A 19,577-nucleotide genomic window follows, 5' to 3' on the forward strand; every position below is an offset into this window, starting at 1 on the left:
TTTATTTTTCTATACTCGTTTAGAAAATGTGTTAAAAGATCGTTGACTTGAATATTTCTACATCACAAATGAAGCAGCAGTGGACAATTGTGTTCACTTTTTGTGACCAGACAAAGTCAATATTTGTGTGAACGTCATATTTTTCATTATTTTGCTTTCTACAAACATTTTTTCTGGAACATTTTATTTTCTTGGTTGGAAAATAATGTTTGGAAAAAATTTTTAACAGGCTTAATGCAGAAGAGATAAATATCTATAACAAAATTTCAACCATCTACCCATTCATTCATTCTGTGTACTGCTTATCCTACTGGGTCACCGGGAACCTGGAGCCTATCCCAGGAGTCTCCAAGCACAAGGCAGGGTACACTATGGACAGGATGCCAGTCTACCATAGCACACAGTTGCACGCACGCATGCACACACACACACATTACAGACAATTCGGGGATGCCAATCAGCCTACAGAATTGTCTTTGGATGGTGGGAGAAAACCATAGTACAATGAGGAAACCCCTGAGGCATGGGAAGAAAATGCACACTCCATATGGTTGAGGTGGAAAATTATCCCCAGTGTGTGTGTGAGAGAGGTAAACATGCTAACCATCAAGCAGAGAGAGAGAGAGAATGCAATTATTAAACTTTGTCTACCACACAATTTTCAGTCGGTCAGAATTATACTAAACTTCAGACAGTGTCAGGTTTTATACATTCAAAAATCTACATCAATATACATAATGCTTTAAATTATTGACTCTTAAATGATATATCTTGTATATATATTTGTCAGTAGAACTACACATTATACTTAAAAAAATGAACAATTACTAAAATTATTGACTATTACTAATAATCAATTAGGATATATAAATCATTCATTCATCTTCTACCGCTTATCCGAACTACCTCGGGTCACGGGGAGCCTGTGCCTATCTCAGGCGTCATCGGGCATCAAGGCAGGATACACCCTGGACGGAGTGCCAACCCAACACACACACACACACACACACAGTGGAGGTGGGAATCAAACCCCAACCCTGGAGGTGTGAGGCGAACGTGCTAACCACTAAGCCACTGTGCCCCCATATAAACATTTGTTTCTATTAAACTAGCTTCTGTTTTTATGTGATTCTTTTTGTCACATCTAAAAAATGTCAGTGTCTAACAGCAAGAAGCTCTTAGTGTCTGATGGTGATACTGCAGTGGATTTAAAGATGGATACTCTCACAACCAATGTAGCCAATGTAGTCTTTGTGGCTTTGACTGTCTCAGTGCCATCTATTTTGAAGTGTGCTCTTGTTTGTTCTTTTGAAAAAAGAGACAAAAACAATGGTCTTATAAAATTCAAGTGTACCTGTCGCTGTTTAAACCATACTGCAACTCCATCTAACATTATTTATGTATTTCATTCTCTTTGGGCATTCTGTGAAGATTTTTTTTTTTAACACGGGAGCATCATCAGGAAACAATAGATTTGACCATATAAACTACTGGGTTAATGTAAACAATCGCAAAACAATAACAAATTACAATAGTTTTTTTAAATCTAATATTGTCTTCCTGTTTTATGGAAGCAAAAATTCCATCTGGAAGAGTTTTGTATTTTGTCATACTCAATTTCATTCATTTGCTGTCATTTTATGTTCAAGCTGCTTCTTATAGTATTATATCACAAAAATTTCACAATTAAAAAAATAATTTAAATAGCAGTTTTGTTAAATAAATTTACATGTTCATCTTTTGTTTTTAAACAAACAACAAACATTAAAAATTGTTTGAAATATGAATTTGAAATATTTCTTTGAAATACAGTGAAAAGGTGAAGATATGTGAATATACAGATTTGGTATAACTAATTTTAGTTAAAAAAAACAATTTAGATTTTATATTATTAAAGAGTAATACACTACTAAATAAATCACTGAGAATATGAAATTGCAAATAGAATGAAATTCCACCCCTAAGCAAGTTTACTAGCAGTTCCAATATTCAAACATCCATATATAGTTTCTTGCACTACAAAAACAAACAAATAAATAATTGAATACTTTAATATTACAAGGTGCAGGAGAACACTAAATAGGTGCAGTTTTTAAAACCTTGCTTCAGAAAAATCAGGAAACCAAAACCACACATAAACAAAATCTTCCCCTTATGGCATATGTTTGTAAGCTGTCTACTGTTAGCTAGCATGCTTTTGAATAAAGCATTTTGATGCCATTTGCTGCAATCACCTAACCCTAGGGTTGCAGTTTTGATTCACTGGTTTCAACTGTTGAAAATTATAGAACTATTATCAGCCATGTACTTTTAGGTCTGTCTAGTCATATATACAGTATTATTTGTTCCAAAGTAATACAGTATAATATTGAAAATAAAATGATGTTTTTAATGAAAGGTGTTTAATAAAATAGGTTTATTTATGATTTGTTAAAGAAATTTACATATCTACTTATCAGATAAAAAAGAGTACTTGCTGCTGCAGTTTGTGGTTGTGTCACTTGTGCAAGTATGTAGCTATCACAGGTTGTGTCACATGTGCCAGTATGCTTCGCCAGTCAGAGAAGCACAGATGACAAGCAGCACTGAGATGGCATTCTTTCATACCACAATGGAAAATCATACGGTTGATTTGAATGATCATTTTTTTGAAGATTATTACGCTGATTTGAATGATACAGTGATTCCAACGTCAGTCACTGCAGTGAAGGAGCAACCTCTCTCCATGTCTCACATCTATCTCCCCATGTTTTATTTCATTATGTTCTTTGCTGGATTCACTGGGAACCTGTTTGTCATCATAATTATTGGTAACAGGCACAAGAAGAATGCACGTCTGGTAGATACATTTGTGCTGAACCTTGCACTAGCAGACCTGGTTTTTGTCTTCACTTTGCCGCTATGGGCTGTCTCAGCTGGGAAGCATAACCAGTGGCCCTTTGGGGAGCCGATGTGCAAGATCAGCAGCTATGTCATTGCAGTCAACCGCTTTTCCAACATTTTCTTTCTCACGTGCATGAGTGTGGACCGTTACCTTGCCATAGTGCGCCTTATGGACTCTCACTTTCTCCGGAGCAGCAAATGCATACATCTAACCTGTGGAGTGGTATGGGGATTATCCCTGATCCTGGGGACACCATCACTGGTTTATCGTGGGTTGATTGAAGGTGACTTTTGTATAGATGACCTGGATTCCTCCTTTTTCCAAGGTATGATTCTGCTTTCAGTCTTTCTGACCTTTGTGCTGCCTGTGCTGATTATCCTCCTATGTTATGGCTCAATTGTGGTCAAACTGCGGCACCACTGTGTCTCTGCTGGAAATTCACGTGCTGAAGCCCGATGTCGCCACTCTCTCAAAATTGTTTTTACCATCGTTATTGTTTTTCTGGTATCTTGGCTGCCCTATAATATGTTAAGGACAATTCAAGTACTCTGCAAGATCAGTGACATCAGGCTGAATGATGACACCTACATGTATTTGGCCAGAGGGCTCATCATCTCCTCCTGCCTGGCCTTTCTCAACAGTTGTCTGAATCCAGTCATTTACTTGTTCCTGGATAAGCATTTTAGGCGCAGCGCAGCCGCACAGTGCAAGTCATGCACTGGCAAGGGGGATATACAGCAGAGTTACATGTCATCTAATTCAACTGCCTCTAATGGTCTTTCAGAGAGCCTGGGAAGCACTGCACTCCGTGGCCATCTCTTCTCCCTAACTCAAAAGAAATGAACTCTACTCAGCCACATCTATCAATGGTCTAAAGGCAGAATATATGCGTTTTTTATAACAATACTTTCTTGACTTTTGTTTTTAAACAGGATAAAAATATAGAAAATATATTTCTGGCCAATATTTGAGGAGTATATTCTCCTCAAATGTGGGCCAGAAATATATTCTCAGTATATTGAGAATATCTTTATTTTCAGTATAAAATACCAGAATACAGTATTTTACAACTGTAGATTTAAAAATGCCAGTTTGATATTTTTATGAATGTGACTGATTGTTTTGCTCAACATTTAAGTTCTGAATTTTATGATAGAAAATGGTTATCTGTTTCCTTTATGGCTTTAAATAAATCATTGCTCAAATCTGCAGATTGGTAATTTCAACATGCCTGAAACTGAATTTAATAAATGCAGGAATAAATGTAATTGTACTACTTTTTATGTTCTTTTCTTTTATTTACATGATATTTTTTATATTTTATATATAATATTACATGTTTTTAAACTATCAGATTTAAATGTAGTAAACATTAGTCTTTTTAATGCTCACATACTTTACAATTCATAAAACAAACCATTTTTATTTTACATGCTCATTGATGCATTAATCCATGCAACATAGAATGTTTTAAGTGCTTTTTTTTCATTTGTGCTCTGGAACTATTTTGTATTTTGTAATCTTAAGAAATAAAGACTAAAACTATTAAAAATACAGTTACAATGTTTCATTTTGCTCATTTGTTATCTTTAACAAAGTTAAGATTTTTTTCAGATACAATCAATTTGAGTCTCAATTCAGTTCTCCTTCTCCTTACCTTGTTCAGATCAGCGGAGTCTTTTTTCACTATATGTGTCAGAAGTGGAAAAATCTTAACACACCTGACACAATGCCCTGATTACCAACAGAAATGGTAAACTAACTAACATAACGGTCTTCTTAAAATCCTATTTTCTCATGAGAAAATAAGTGGCAGATGCAACACATGAGAGGTCAATGGTTCACACCTGGCCACATAGTCTCACTGTTTCTTTACAAATGACTCACACAGCAGTTTTTTATGTCAGTGGTTAATGTTATGCCAGTTTGAACTTTCATCTCTAGTTTTGTTTCATTATTAACACAGCTATCTGTGTTTAGGTATAGTAACAGTCGATGCTACAGGAATATGCAGTTCTAAAACTGTAAATATATGTTTAAAAGGTTTTTACCTTCACTATAAATATTTATTTATAATATTTAAAAATATTAATTCAAATTGTTGCTAACTGTATTTATTTTTTCTGCACTAAATTTTATTAATTAAACATGAAAAATATCATTTCTGAATCTGGAAAATTTAAGTAGTATAAAAAGGATCAGCAAATAAATTTACAGTATGAACTATGATCTGCCCACAAAAACATTATTGAACTAATACTGATACTGATGTTTGTAGATATACTTTTAATTAAGTGCAGAATTATTTATTAAGAGAGCTGCTTCTGAGTGTTCAATATTATGTGATACATATGTGACACATCAGCTTTGAAATAAATCAGCATAATTTCAAAGTATAAGGTTAACAGAAAATGAGTTGGCTTGTATGTACTAAAAAGGGAACTAGGGAAAGATTCCTGAAAAGAACTGAATCGAATGCTGGGTTTAATTTTATTTTTGCACAGATACAGTTTTATTATTTCAAAAGAATTTAAAAGAATGTCAATGGATAATTTTTTCCCATTATATAAAAAAAAAAACAGTACACACAATGAATATCTAAGATTATCTGAGATAAACGGAAAAGCACAGATGATCTGTAACAAGCCAGACAATGCACACAGTCACTATGGTGGGGAAATTACAGTGGTTTTTCAGAAACTTTCCCGTGCACATATGCCATTTGTTCTACCGTTACACTGACTCTTTGACCATATACTGTATATATATTAATATGCCGAGTAAAAAAGTATGCAGATGCAATGCATTCAAGAATTTTAGATAGAAATAAGAGACGTTGGAGAAAGTGACTGAAACTGTCACTTTCTTCAACTACTCTTATTTCTTTCTAAAATTTTTGAATGTTAATTCAAATTCTTTAACATCTGACAACCTGGAAATGGAGAGGAAGAATAAGTTGTCTGCAACGGCAAAAACAAATATGCGGTTGCAGCAGTAAGCGAGAAAAATGAACAAAAACAAACACAGTGAAACATACAAACACGATGGACACGGTTGAGGCTAGCCTGCAATTCACCACTCAAATTTTAAGCCTCCACTGTTTGTGAAATTGAAACAGTTTCAAACAGTAAAAAGTGAGTAAGCAGCAAAATTGACCACAGCCTAGGCTTCACACAGGAAACGGTGCCAGCATTGGGAGAGTGTGCTATAGTTATAGTGCAAGAATAACGGTCCCATTGGCTTCATTGTAGTCACATGTGTCATGTTTAGTGAAAAATAAAACCAAAGGAAATACATTCACGTGAAAACTTCCTTGGTAGCTTCTTTTACAAGGAACAGGCAGTCACACACATGCTGTCTTGCACATTCAGTCAATTGCTGTTTTGCACAATTCATTACAATACCTCATATAACTGCTGCTATTAAAGTTCATACCAGTATTTTTTGCACATGTACTATAGAAGTACAGTATGTACTAGTAAGTCAGCGCTGCTTTTGTGTATTGTCTTTTGCTTTTGGTTTGCACTGTTTTGTTTTTTACCTTGCACTGTTTGCACCAGGTTGCACAGATGCACTTTATGTGGCCAGGACTAACTTACTTAGGTCCTTAGCTCTGTGTTGTTCTGTGTACCACTTTGGTTCTGGAAAAAGTTGTCTCATTTTACTATGTACTGCCTCAGCTAATGTGGTTGAAATGACAATAAAAGCTTCTTGACTTGACTTGACTTGGATATTAATGGATGTAAATTGATTTCATCCTGTCAAAAACTGTAATGGCTGGAATGAGTGATAAACTTGTGCTAGTCCCAATCCAGGTTGCAATGGTGATTTAATGTGACTGATGAACTGGTGCTGGCAAATGACACAAGCAGAGAATATCTGCCTCCTGGTCACATGATATAGAGACTATGCTCAGCACAGGTGGGTTACAAAACTGCAATGGAGTGGATAATGGTCCAGCAGTCATCAGTTTTTAAACAACAAAAGCATTTGAGCTATCTCTATATGGCCAGATTAGGCAGAGTAGGCAAATGTGACACACCAGAGACTATTCTGAGAAATACAGTGATGGAGGTGAAACGTGGCCAGGTAAATAAGAGAGTATGTTGAGTTCTTCATGTTTATTGTTTGAGCCTAAGCATGAGACTCCATGGCCCACAGGACTAACCATCAGAGACCAGCTGATTCAGTCCCCTTCCAGATAATAATGGAAAGACAGCAGTGACTGTTGAAAAATTGACAATGACATTTCACTTTGCAGTTGAACTACACTGGGCTAATCTAGCCACAGGGGTTGTAAGACAGTGATCTCTACTATGCTGGTTACATGCCTGGATAAATAGAGAGGGTTTCTTCAGGAAGGGCCTCCAGCATAAAACGTGCCAAACTTCAACATGCGAATCATCAATGTGAATTCCACATTAGTAAGGCGAGTGGGTGGTTTCTCTTTCAAGTCACCTTACCCTTAGCTAGATTTTCAGTTTCCATTCACCTACAAACTTATACACTGTTTATTTAGCTAGAACTGGAGTTCTGTGATGAGATGGGATTCAATCCTTACAATTTAGAAGCTTTGTACATCTCTCTGTTCCTTGTCATGTTAATTTTTTTAAATAGTATATTATGTGCCTATGTAAATAGACATCTAAATGTATTTGCTTTTATGTTCAGGAGTTCATTAGACTTTCTTCATATCATGATAACAAATAAAAGGCTTCATTTCTCAATCACTTGAAGCTTATGAAGTTTTTGATAACCTATTGTTTACTTATATGTAGATTTTATTTAAAATGAGATATGCAGTATTGTTTGGGTTAAACACTGCTATGCCCCTTCATGTTTCACCAAACAGAGCACATAATATGACATTTCCATCTGATTTACTCAGTATCTGAGCTTACATGTATAAAAGATTTTTGTAGATAAAATATAGTTTTTGTGTTTGGGATAAAAACTAATAAGAGGCAAACGTGCTAACCACTTCCTCCATCTGTTTTTGGCCCTCTAACTGAAATCCTTATTCTTCACACTAAAGATTTGGAGAGTCATTGTCTACTCATTGATTCATCTGCTGCTGAGAAGGTTGCTGAGGGCATGTGGTAGCCTAGTGGTTAAGGTGTTGGGCTACCAATCGGAAGGTTGTGAGTTCGATCCCAGGTCCACCAAGCTGCCACTGTTGGGCCCCTGAGCAAGGCCCTTAACCCTCAATTACTCACCTGTATATATTAAAAAAAAAAAAGAGAGAGAGATAATGTAAGTCGCTTGGGATAAAGGTGTCTGCCAAATGAAATGAAACGTCTCTTCCCAGGCTTCTACTTTTGTTACTCAGGCTTCTCAAACACCTTTTCATCCTCATTCACAATCACACAAGCTACTCAAGCTCCATTGCATGTTAACAAAAGAACTCAACATCCTGATCGATGTATTATATTAAGAATAAATATGTTGATACATATTTTTAATAAAGTTGATGCTCAGCATTAAGCCTTATTCCTATGTGCGTGTGTGTGTGTTTTACCTTTTTCCATTTATCCTGGCTTGGGACTAGCACAGAAGTCAATGGCTTGCTACCCCTGTGGATATGATTTTAATTTTGTTGGCATATAAAGACGCTAATAATTTGTAAGTTCGGAGTTAAGCAGTGTGATAGGGCACCAGATATTTAAGTGTAAAATGTCATACATAGAACATAAACATAGAACAAAGGTTAATGTAAAGAATATATAAAGATTAATAGAATACAATATTCAAGAGTAATATTAGATATATTTAAATGTGTATGTAATTTTCCCCAATGAGCAAGTCTGAGGTGACTCAGTCAGCAGTGGCAAGGAAAAACTCTTTAGAATGGAAGGAAGAAACCTTGAGAGGAATCAGACTCAAAGGGGATCACATCCTCATATGGGTGACACTGGAGGGTGTCATTATAAATATACAGTCTGACAAATGCATTGACAGATATTGTATATTGTGTGAATGTGAACCAAAAGTTTGTTTCCAGATAAAGAAATTATTATTCTAATGTTTCATGATGGGCCATGCTGGCTTAGTGGTTAGCACGTTCGCCTCACACCTCCAGGGTTTGGGGTTCGATTCCCGCCTCCGCCTTGTGTGTGTGGAGTTTGCATGTTCTCCCCGTGCCTCAGGGGTTTCCTCTGGGTACTCCGGTTTCCTCCCCCGGTCCAAAGACATGCATGGTAGGTTGATTGGCATCTCTGGAAAAATTGTCCGTAGTGTGTGAATGAGTGTGTGTGTGTGTGCCCTGCGATGGGTTGCCACTCCGTCCAGGGTGTATCCTACCTTGATGCCTGATGACGCCTTAGATAGGCACAGGCTCCCCGTGACCTGAGGTAGTTCGGATAAGCGGTAGAAAATGAGTGAGTGAGTGTTTCATGATGAGGCACTGATGTTCTTTTTTGTCTGCACCTGGTCACTTCTGGGTGATGACTTTAGCTTATGCAAGCAATTATACATAACTTTGCAAGAAGAAAGAGTCCCAATGTTACAGTGGATAAAGAAGTCTGTAAAAAATAATAGTTATTTACCACCCTTGTTTAAAAAATTTAACTTTGCAATAGCCTCCTTATTTTTAGCGTTCTGTGTTTGAATGTTTTTATGTAAGACTTCCAGTCTTCAGTTTGCCAGTTTCAGTTATTTTTACTAGCTAGCTTGTATTCCTCAAGGCAAATATTGCCACTGCAATTTGTACACAGTAAATGTAACGGTAAAAGTTATGAAAAATACTTGGAAATGTACTTAGTTTCAAAAGTTAGTATCAAAGGTTAAAGTACTGTTATTGAGTTATTGTGTCTTTTGGTGTCTGATACAGTGGGTTGATGAGCAACAGTGAAATTCTGTGTTTTATTAGTGACCCAGTTCACTGTTGAACATTTACATTTACAGGATTTAGCAGACAACCTTATCCAGAGCGACTTACATTTTATCTCATTTTGTGAACAGTTGATGGTGAACAGTTAATGGTTAAGGGCCTTGGTCAGGGGCCCAGCAGTGGCAGCCTGGTAAAAGTGGGAATCAAACTCACAACCTTCCAATTTGTAGGCTAGCACCTTAACCATTAGACTACCACATCCCACACTGTCACTGATACTGTGAAGTGATGATCTGTACAAAGTTACACTACAATAGTGTCACTTCCTGGGTGTGGCCTTCTAGAGACGTGTAAAGTTCAGCACATACAGCACTATTATACAGAATCGTCACAGAGCTGTGTTCAGAAATGGCTCAACTATACAACTTACTGTACATAGTGAGATACACACCACTGATTCTCACTCTAGTTACAGGTCATTAACTTTCATCAGTGTATCAACTAAATTATTACAATGATATTAAATCAGTTAATTAAATGCATTAAGTAATAACTATGTTTGTATTCATCTAGTCATTTCATCATTTATTCTTTATAATCTTTTTCACAACAAGCAATTTTGCAGATAAAATTTGGCCAAAGTTTAAAGTGGATGTGCACGGAGCAAAAGAAGTGCAGCAAATTCAAGTGAGCAATAGGCAAACTTGTGTCAGAGATTTAAGCCTCAGTTGTGTTTAAAGGGGTACACAGTGAAGGTGTACACAGGAATGTGGCACAGGCTCAGCAGGCAGTCCGGGTATTGTTCAGTTCGCGTATAGTCCAAAACGCTCCACAGATGATGCCATTGCCATTTAGCCCTTCATTTGGTCCTCACCCACCTGGACAATAAAGACACGTATGTACGAATGCTGTCCATAGACTTTAGTTCAGCATTTAATACTATCCATCCCTCAGCACCTGATTGGGAAGCTGAGCCTGCTGAAACACCTCCCTCTGCAACTGGATCCTGGACTTCCTGACTGGGAGACCTCAGTCAGTCCGGATCTGGAACATCATCTCCAGTGCTCAGTGCTCGAGACCCGTGGTGGGTCTCATCAGCATTCATCTCTGAATGTTGATAAAACCAAAGAGATGGTTGTTGACCTCCGGAGCGCACAAAGCGAGCACTCTATGCAGAACATCGACGGATCATCTGTAGAGATCATCAAGAGCACCAAATTTCTTGGTAGCACCATGGTAGCACCATGATCCTGGAGAAACGTTGTCTCATTTCACTGTGTACTGCAACAGCTATATATGGTTGAAATGACAATAAAAGCTTCTTGACTTGACTTGACTTGTTCAGCCAGAGGAATCTGTGGGAAAAGTTGAAGGTTTAGTTCCGTCTCTGGGCTAGCCCTCTACCTCCCTCTAGCTGCTGAATCTAGCTCTCCACTGTGCTCTTCTCCTGCATGGTGAATGCCACAGCGGCGCTCAGAAACACAGAAAAACAACTTTTGTACTAACATTTACAGGTGCAAAGAATAGCTGAGATTAAAAGAATAAAAAGGGATTTACACAGCAGCTAAAGAATAATCATGGTAAATTCACAAATTAGAATGCAACTACACATTGCATGCACCAGATGTTGCTGGTGAACACAATGTGTAATTAAATTCATGAACAACCCACAACCCACTTTAATGAATTACCATTTGTTCTGGTTGGACTCCTGTGTTGGACTGGTGTCTCATCCAGGGTGTATTCCTGCTTCATGACTAGTGTTGATCAGAGAAGCTTCAGATCCACTGTAACCCTGAGCAGGATAAAGCAGGTACTGAAGATGAATGAATGAATGTAGGTGTATATAAAGCAGTCAGTTGCTTATATAATTTTCTAGGGTAGAGTTGGTTTGAATGTGATCACACAATGTGTCTCATTTTCAGGGTGGATGGGCAGCTGGACCCACATGTCTTTGTTGAACATCTAATTCTAAAGTCATGGCCTCCTATTTCAGATATGGGGTCACAGCCAGGCTTCTACAAACTGTTGGCTATATAGTGTATGTTTTGCATGATTACCACCTACATACAGGTCCATAGAGATTTGGACATTGACATTGTGTTATTTTTATCATTTTATTTTATATATATTATTTAAGTTAATTTATTACTTCTGTCTACTGTGGTATGAATAAAAGTAAATCTAAATGTTAATGTAGGCCAAAGGGAGAAGTAAGACACATAAAGCAAATAAACCGCCCAGTTTACCAAACACACACCAAGTGAAAACCACTTCAACTATCATTCAAACCAGCAAACCTCATGAATACACACCATAAACCCCTCTCCTGTGAGGACTAATGGCTTACTGGCATCTTTGCTATTATTACCAAGCACAGCTTACATCAGCTTACTGAAATACATAAGAACATGTTTGTTATCCTATGAAATAAATAACAAACACTTTTTACCTGAATAATATAAGCGTATTTAAATCCAAATCATGTGAACTGTATAAAAATTACACTTTTTTATACTCTGCAAAATGACCAGTCTACATATAGAGATAAAGTAAAGTTATTTGAGGACTATTGTAGAAGTAACAATCCATAGTAGAAAACAAAAGAGATGATTTTGAAATCAGGAGGATCCACTTTCCACAGTGATCAATCTGTACAACATAGAGGAGCTTCTCTGCTCCAGAAAATCCCATCAGTGTGTCAGTTTTCTGCAGACAGCAGAGCAAACCTCACCTCTCCTATCATGGCTACATTCAGGGAAGTAACAGACAGCATCTTGTGCAGAGTTTCTCTTATTTTAACTGGAACATTACATATAAGAAACCACCCACTTTGTGCATGCTCCTTTCCATCTTCCTAACAGACTCTTTACTCTTCTGCCATCTAGCAGAAGTTAGCAGAACAAATTGGGTGAAAGTGGTGGAGATATGTATGTAATACCCTGTTGTATAGTTATTCTCCTTTCTCCACAAGACAGCGACGTCAGTTAGTTTAAGTACAGTATTAGGTTCCTGCTCACATACCCCAGAGATGTAGAATTCTTTGATTATAAAGTAACTATTGTCTTACATAGTGGCTTTATTAAGCAGAAAAATTCTATTAACATCAAATGAGTCAAATGACAAATTAAATGGACAAGAGAAAGAGGCTGGTTTGTTCCTCACCTCAGTGAAATAACCCTGAACTCTCCTATTTATAACAGGATTATCAGAAAAAATTACTACAATATATAATACTTTAATTATTAGATTTATACAGATTAGATATATACAGGTTTCTCATTTGAAGCTGAATGTAAAGTCAGGATGTTTCAGTAAGAATCAGTAACATTAGTGACTGTGTAGTTTTCAATAGGTGAGTCAACATTGATTTTATGTTACTACAGACATATTAATTATTGAATTACTTAAGGAGCATCGGATTATATGTGTTTCATGTAATTCTGTAGTTTTATTGTGTAAATTTTAAAAACATCATGTTCTTTTCTCTATGACAGGTGACTCCATGGCAGATTCAATAGAGCCACTTTTCACTCATAAAGTTGTAGATGAAGGTGATGATGTTACTCTGTCCTGCAGGTATGAAACAAGCTCCACACAAAACTACCTGCAATGGTAGACAATATCCAGAATCTAAACCCGAGTTCCTTCTTTACATTAATACAACTGAAATTATAAGTCCCAACCCTCCCCCAAGAATGTCTGCTAAAGTTCATGGTGATAAACTAATGGATCTGATCATCTCCTCTGCTGCTCTATCAGACTCTGCTCTATACTACTGTGCATTAAATGGTTTTGTTCAGTCTACATATAATTTACATGTTATTTTGGGGCAATTCTGTCTCGCTTACAATTTAGAGTTCTATATTATCTTATAGGTATGTACTGTATTATTATGAGCAAATTACTTTGTTAGCCTTATTAACCACTTTATCCCTGATCACTGTGAAGGAGGGCAGAGCCGATCCTGACTTCCCTGGTGCCCTAAGCAAAATTCTGCTAAGGGGCCCTCCTACCTGACCCGTGAGCCATGTAAACCATTTGCGTAATTTGCGGGGCCCTATGCAACTTGCGTAGTGAGCGTATAGGGCCGATCAGCTCTGAATGAGGGAGAAATGTGAGCAAAGTTCCTGCAGAAACAGGAGAGCAAACACTTCTCTCCCATCCTCATTACTACATTCAGGAAAATATTGAGAGCATCATGTATAACTATACTGCTGTTTAATATTAAACTGCACTCAGTTTCAGAGCAGAAAACCCTGTGCACTGCAGATAAGGTATGGCGTTTTTTTCATTTCCTGAAAAATAACGGTTTTGGAGATATGAGGATTCCGCCCGACAGCGACGATATACAAGTATAAACAACTTGTGGATGTTGCCTCCCAACTTCTACTAGACACTTTACTCCTACAGTCAGGATCAGTAACTGAACAAAATAAACAAAACACCATTTAATCAGCTTAATCAGTTAGATATGCGATTTTACATTTAATAATAACACCCTGTAAAAGTACTTTTGTGTAAAATAAGTAGTATCACCTGTTAAGATGTCCAGCAATGTTTACAGTGTTAGAAGCCTTATAAAATATCTACCATTCTTCCGCATGAAGTGTTTTCTGTAGTGTGTGTTGTATCATTTTTATAATAAAGAAATCTTTATACACTGATGATACTATTCCATATACCTGATAATCAGTACAATAAAGATTAAAGGCTCGACTCAGTCCTCATAGCAGAAGTTTACAATATGCCAACACTCTTTTGTGGGAACCTTTTTGTGTGTCTGTCATTCCTGGTCCCATTAAAGATATCAGATCCCTGAATCCTGAACTGGTTATTTTGTGAAAACTAACCCTAGACTAGCTCAACACTGTACATCTGTCTAACTCTTTTCATGTTTAAACTTTTTAACTATTTTTTTACAGCTGTAATCAGTTTCTGCATAACAAGTGATATTACAAGCAAATATGACCAGGTCACATGTGTGATCATGAGAGTGGGTGGGTAAGTTTACATGTTGCAGAAGGTTAAAGATTTCCAGTATTAACCACCAGAAGTTTGGTGGTTTTAGCAGAAACTTACTTGGCAGGGGCAATACTATGATCAAGGATGTGGTTTGCCCAAAGTGATACAGAAAATGTAAATAATTAATTGGTTAAATGTTATTAGGTTAAAGTTATTGTGCACTAAACTGACCTTCTTGACTTGAGTAAAGTGATGCTGGTGATGTAAATACATGGACAAAATTGTTGGTACACTTCCGTTCAAGTAAGAAAAACCCACAATGGTCACTGAAATAACTTGAAACTGACCAAAGTAACAATTAAAATAATAAAATAAAATAATTTTTTTTTAAAAATTGATTAATGAAACTCAGACATTGCTTTTGAATTGTGGTTCAACAGAAGCATTATTTAAAAAACAAACTAATGAAACTGGCCTGAACAAAACTGATGGATCCCCTAGTAAAGATAAAAATAATTTAACCATATGAAGTTAGGAGAACCATCATTTTTCATTTCAAAAACTATTTTATGTAATTTCTTTTTATTATTACTTTTGTCACTTGTACCAACAATTTTGTCTGTTTACATCACCAGCATCACTTTACTCGTCAAGAATCAAGTCAGTTTAGTGCAATATAACTCCTTTTACAAATCAGTGCAACTTTAATTTTTTCTATGTATCAACTTATCTCCTCTGCTGCAGTTTTAGACTTAGACTTTGCTTTTCTCTTATTATGAAGCTATTTAATTGTTTATAAAGAGCAAAAGGTTCAACAGTCACCTTACAATTATAATTACAGTCAAATCAAATTACAATGTCAAATCAAATCAAATTTTATTTATCACATACACATACAATAAAAAGTATAAACTATATAAAATATATGAAAATATATGTATATACATAGATGCATATGGTAGATATTGGCAGTACAAATTAAAATGATTTAGTGATTGTCCTTAAAGTGTCCATGTGCAGTATGGTGTGGTATAAAGTGGCACTGTGCTGTGCAAGTCCAGAGTTAAAGTGACAGTCCAGAGTTAGTGTCATAGTGCAAAAAAAGGTTGTGCAGAAAAAAAGTGAAGATGGAGGGAGAGTTCCTGTACTAGATCCTGGGTGTTTCCTGGTTTAAACTCTGAATGGCCTGTTTGTTTCACAGCCTTTTTTCTTTGTCAGGAATGTTTGGTGGCTGAAAATATGGCATTTCTAATAAATCTAATGTTAACTTTACACATGTTGAATGTTCACTATGTGAAACAAACTGATTTTTATTTCAGGTTAATGAACTCTATATTCTGTAACAGAAAACAAAGACCCCATTTCCTGCACCTGTTAATCATTTCAGGTTCAATTAGCCCATCTGCCAATTTGTCAGGGCAGTAAGAAGACTTTTTTTTTAAGAGATACTTTTGCCGATTTTCTAATAGGTATGTCACATGCAACAGGTCCCCTGAATGTGAAGCCTAGATAGAATGTGACGTTTTTATTTCCAGGCACTGAACTTTCATTACGTGGATGAATGGAAATCCTTTCCGTTTTAGGGCCCTCAAGATATACACTTCCATCTTCTGTCTAGCTGTTTACATGCTTAAGCTCTTGCACAATTTCTGGTGTTTTCCACATTTCCCCTTCAATCCATTTTTGACGCTTTTATGAAACAGAGGAAAATTGTTTGATTGTTTCAATTTTATACTTGTGGACAAATTTCTCATAGCCAGATCCTTATCCCAGGTAGAAGTGGGTGTAAATCCGCCTCCTTCTGACAGGGATATCCTTCATTTTGTTCTTGTAGTTTTGTTGAAGCTTTATGACTGCAGTACAAATTGTTTTATATTTGTCCTCTTTTTCTTGGTCACTGTCAAATGTTTCTGGACAAAAAAGGAGTGTGCACAGAAGCAGAGCATTCAATGGGCATTTTGATTTCTCTTGAACAGCTGAGCTTCTGCAGATCTTTGAGTACAGCCAGCTTAGGTGACCTAGGAGAGATTGCACTTAAGGCAAAATGTGATGCTATGTAGTTGGCACGATCCACTTGATCCATTTTAGCACCCTTTAGCACCCTACAGTGAAATTATTTTTTCTAAAGTTTAGACTTAGTCTTTATGATTTTTTTCTGCTCTATGTTGGAGAAGATTGTTGTAAAGTTACCTCCACCGAGCTGGGAGATAGCCATGTATTTGCTGAAGTCAGTCATTTGATCTAAATGACTTGTGCATTATCGCTGAAGGTTTTGGAGTTTGTAGTGAAAGGGTTTCCATGGTCCTTTAACCTCCTTAGGAATGTGGTGCGTACACATGTACTTCTGTAATTGACCATCGTGTTTACTCGACAACATATCAACTGAAGAAATTAGCTCTAACAAGCTGCACCCCACTTGGTCTACACCCCACCATGGTCTCAGTTTCTTTAACAGCTACCCTCTGACATATTTCAAAACAGTCAATGGCTTTAACTGCTGTTTCAATGGCATCTGCTGTGCACTCTGGTGTTTTCTGGTGAGTCATTTCCAGTTCATTGCTTTTTGTTTTGAACAATCTTTTGTACACCTGACCTTTGGTGTCAAGAGTTATTAGGCATTTTATTTGCTGCAGTTTCTGCCCACTGTTGTAGGCTTCAATAAGAAGGTTAGGATCATTTTCTGCCTTTGTTTTTTTACATGCTCAATGAGGGGTGAAAAAAGGTGTCTGGTTTATCACCTCTGCTGATTTTGTAGCCCCTTGGTCACGAAGAAGGTCACGAAGAAACTTCTTGTACTCTACACATCCAAATCTGTAATTAAAGAGCACATCTTTGCTGAGAAGCTCAAGTGCAAGATCACTTTGTTGTTTGTCTCCCAAAAGCTGATGGAGAATTTTCTTTGCTACCAATTGGTGGATGATTTTGATAGAGTTAATGTGGGTTGTTTCAGCTCTCAAATGTATGAAGACCAATTTAACCTGCTCACTCAGAGATTGCCCAAATATGTGTTGTCGAAATCTTCCCCCATGCAGAGAGAGCTGGATATGAAGGTAGCGTTCACAATGTGACTGAGAAATGAAAGAGTTCTCCACGTAGGTGTTGAGCTACATACTGTATCAACATATGCATGATTAATATCCTGTAATACATGCTGTACAAATTGATTCACATATTCACATTCAAATTCATTACACATTAAGACAAATGTCAGAATGTACTCTGTCTTGACCTGTTCCTTAAGCACATCTTGTTTTTTTGCAAATTAATTTTTTTCCTTTTGCGAAAGCTTGTCACAGAGACACTCAGTAAAGGCGACACTTTAGACAATTTTCTCTGAATCGGGGGATTGTTTACAACGAAGGAGAATGAAGCATGGCATTCCATGGGCAATTTTGTTTGTGTTAATAGCTGTTTCTAATTCATGTTTTAACTCTTCTAAATACTCATTATCACAATCCTCAACAAGTAAGAGAACAGAGAGACATTCCTGTGGATCTTTTTCTTCATACTCCCGGAGCATCAGAGCATGTATTAAAACTGTGCTAACAGAGTTTGATGGTTTCACAACTGCACACCTCAGCTCCTCTCTGTGGTTCCACAGAACCTGTCTTGCCACTGTACTCCCTCCACTACCAGCATGATGGAATATGTTGATGCATTTGACAGGCAGTTGATCTGAACTCCATTTAATAGAGTTCTTCAGAATTTTGGTCACCTCTTTGAATCATTTTTCCAACATGCTTTTTTTCTGCAAGCCAGAAGTTCATCCAGGTGACTTTTCCTCTTCGAAAAAAAGTCTCTCTCTGTTTCCATTTTCTTTGACTCAATCTCTTCTGCACTGATGCCTTCACAGTGATTCTGGCCTAAAATCTCCAATGAGTACATTGTTTCCTCATCACGTGGCTGAAGATAGCAGTTTGCTTCGGCAAACACAAGTAAGAGCTTTTTTGCATGAGTTCTGGGGCTTTGGATTTGCTTGACAGTTGCGTTGAGTTGACTCATTTTCAAACCTACTACATTTGATTGGTTTACAGTTTTATTGTCACAGAATTCAAGAGCAAATGCTTCCCATTTCTGAAAGTTCCCTTCTGATTCGGAGATGCATATAATAATTTCATGACCTTGCATGTCAGTGAAAAACTCTTGGAATGTTTTCATTATAGTTTTCTCAACAAGGGATGTGAGAAGGAAGATCACAAGGTAGATCTATGGGGTAAGATATCCTTGCATGTCAATGATACACAATCTTTTAGGAAAGTCCTCCTTTTTTACACCATGTACAGTAATTTCATCACAAGGAGTCTCATTCCCACAGAAATCATTTTGTCCATTACAAAATATCCAACTTGTTTGATCAAACAAATGTAGATGACTCACAAATTCTTTGATGTTCTTGTCACGGTGTTATGATCCCCATCCATACGAGGGGTATGGGTGGGATGTAACAATATGAAATGATTATAAAGATTTATTTTGGTGTGAATGTGGCAGTCAAAGACAAAGACAACAAATATAGTGGGCAAAACCTGTATCTATTAATATACAAGTGTTCAGTGGTGGTGACAAGTGAAAAAGTTGATGATAATATTTACAATATTTACAGAAACAAGATAACAAAGACACAAAAGGGGAAAGGGGTCCAAGCAGTGCCAAAACAAAGAAATAATCAAAACAAAACCACTCTAACTAGAATTTAACCCTCCAAACTAAGCTACAAAGGAAAAGGTAATGAGATAAATCTTCAGCGTTGAACGACGCCCTAACTAACCTACACTACCTACTCAAAAACAAAACATACAGAGGGTGGCATGCGCTCTTAACCTAGTGTGTCTAATACAGTAACGACCACCTACGTGTTGCAGGTGTCACGTGACGTACTTACCTGTCCACTTTCCCCAA

The 19,577-nt window shown here is 36.9% G+C and overlaps 1 protein-coding gene and 2 pseudogenes across 1 annotated transcript; 1 reads left to right on the forward strand and 2 right to left on the reverse strand.

The window, feature by feature from the left end:
- Nucleotides 1-2,561: 2,561 nt before the first annotated feature.
- gpr25 (G protein-coupled receptor 25) lies at nt 2,562-4,288 on the forward strand. Its single transcript, XM_060873934.1, has one exon. The coding sequence runs from the start codon at nt 2,573-2,575 to the stop codon at nt 3,725-3,727; it is 1,155 nt and encodes a 384-aa protein (XP_060729917.1). The 5' UTR covers nt 2,562-2,572; the 3' UTR covers nt 3,728-4,288.
- Nucleotides 4,289-16,091: 11,803 nt separating this feature from the next.
- On the reverse strand, nt 16,092-16,761 carry LOC132848329 (sterile alpha motif domain-containing protein 9-like; annotated as a pseudogene).
- A 619-nt stretch (nt 16,762-17,380) lies between these two features.
- Nucleotides 17,381-19,488, reverse strand: LOC132848098 (sterile alpha motif domain-containing protein 9-like; annotated as a pseudogene).
- Between the last annotated feature and the right edge of the window lie 89 nt (nt 19,489-19,577).

Source organism: Tachysurus vachellii, chromosome 7 (genome assembly GCF_030014155.1).
Source record: "Tachysurus vachellii isolate PV-2020 chromosome 7, HZAU_Pvac_v1, whole genome shotgun sequence".
In the NCBI taxonomy this organism is placed as follows: Eukaryota; Metazoa; Chordata; class Actinopteri; order Siluriformes; family Bagridae; genus Tachysurus; species Tachysurus vachellii.

Coding starts and splice junctions, on each gene's coding strand:
- gpr25 (XM_060873934.1), top strand. CDS start 2,573: ATGACAAGCAGCACTGAGATGGCATTCTTTCATACCACAATGGAAAAT.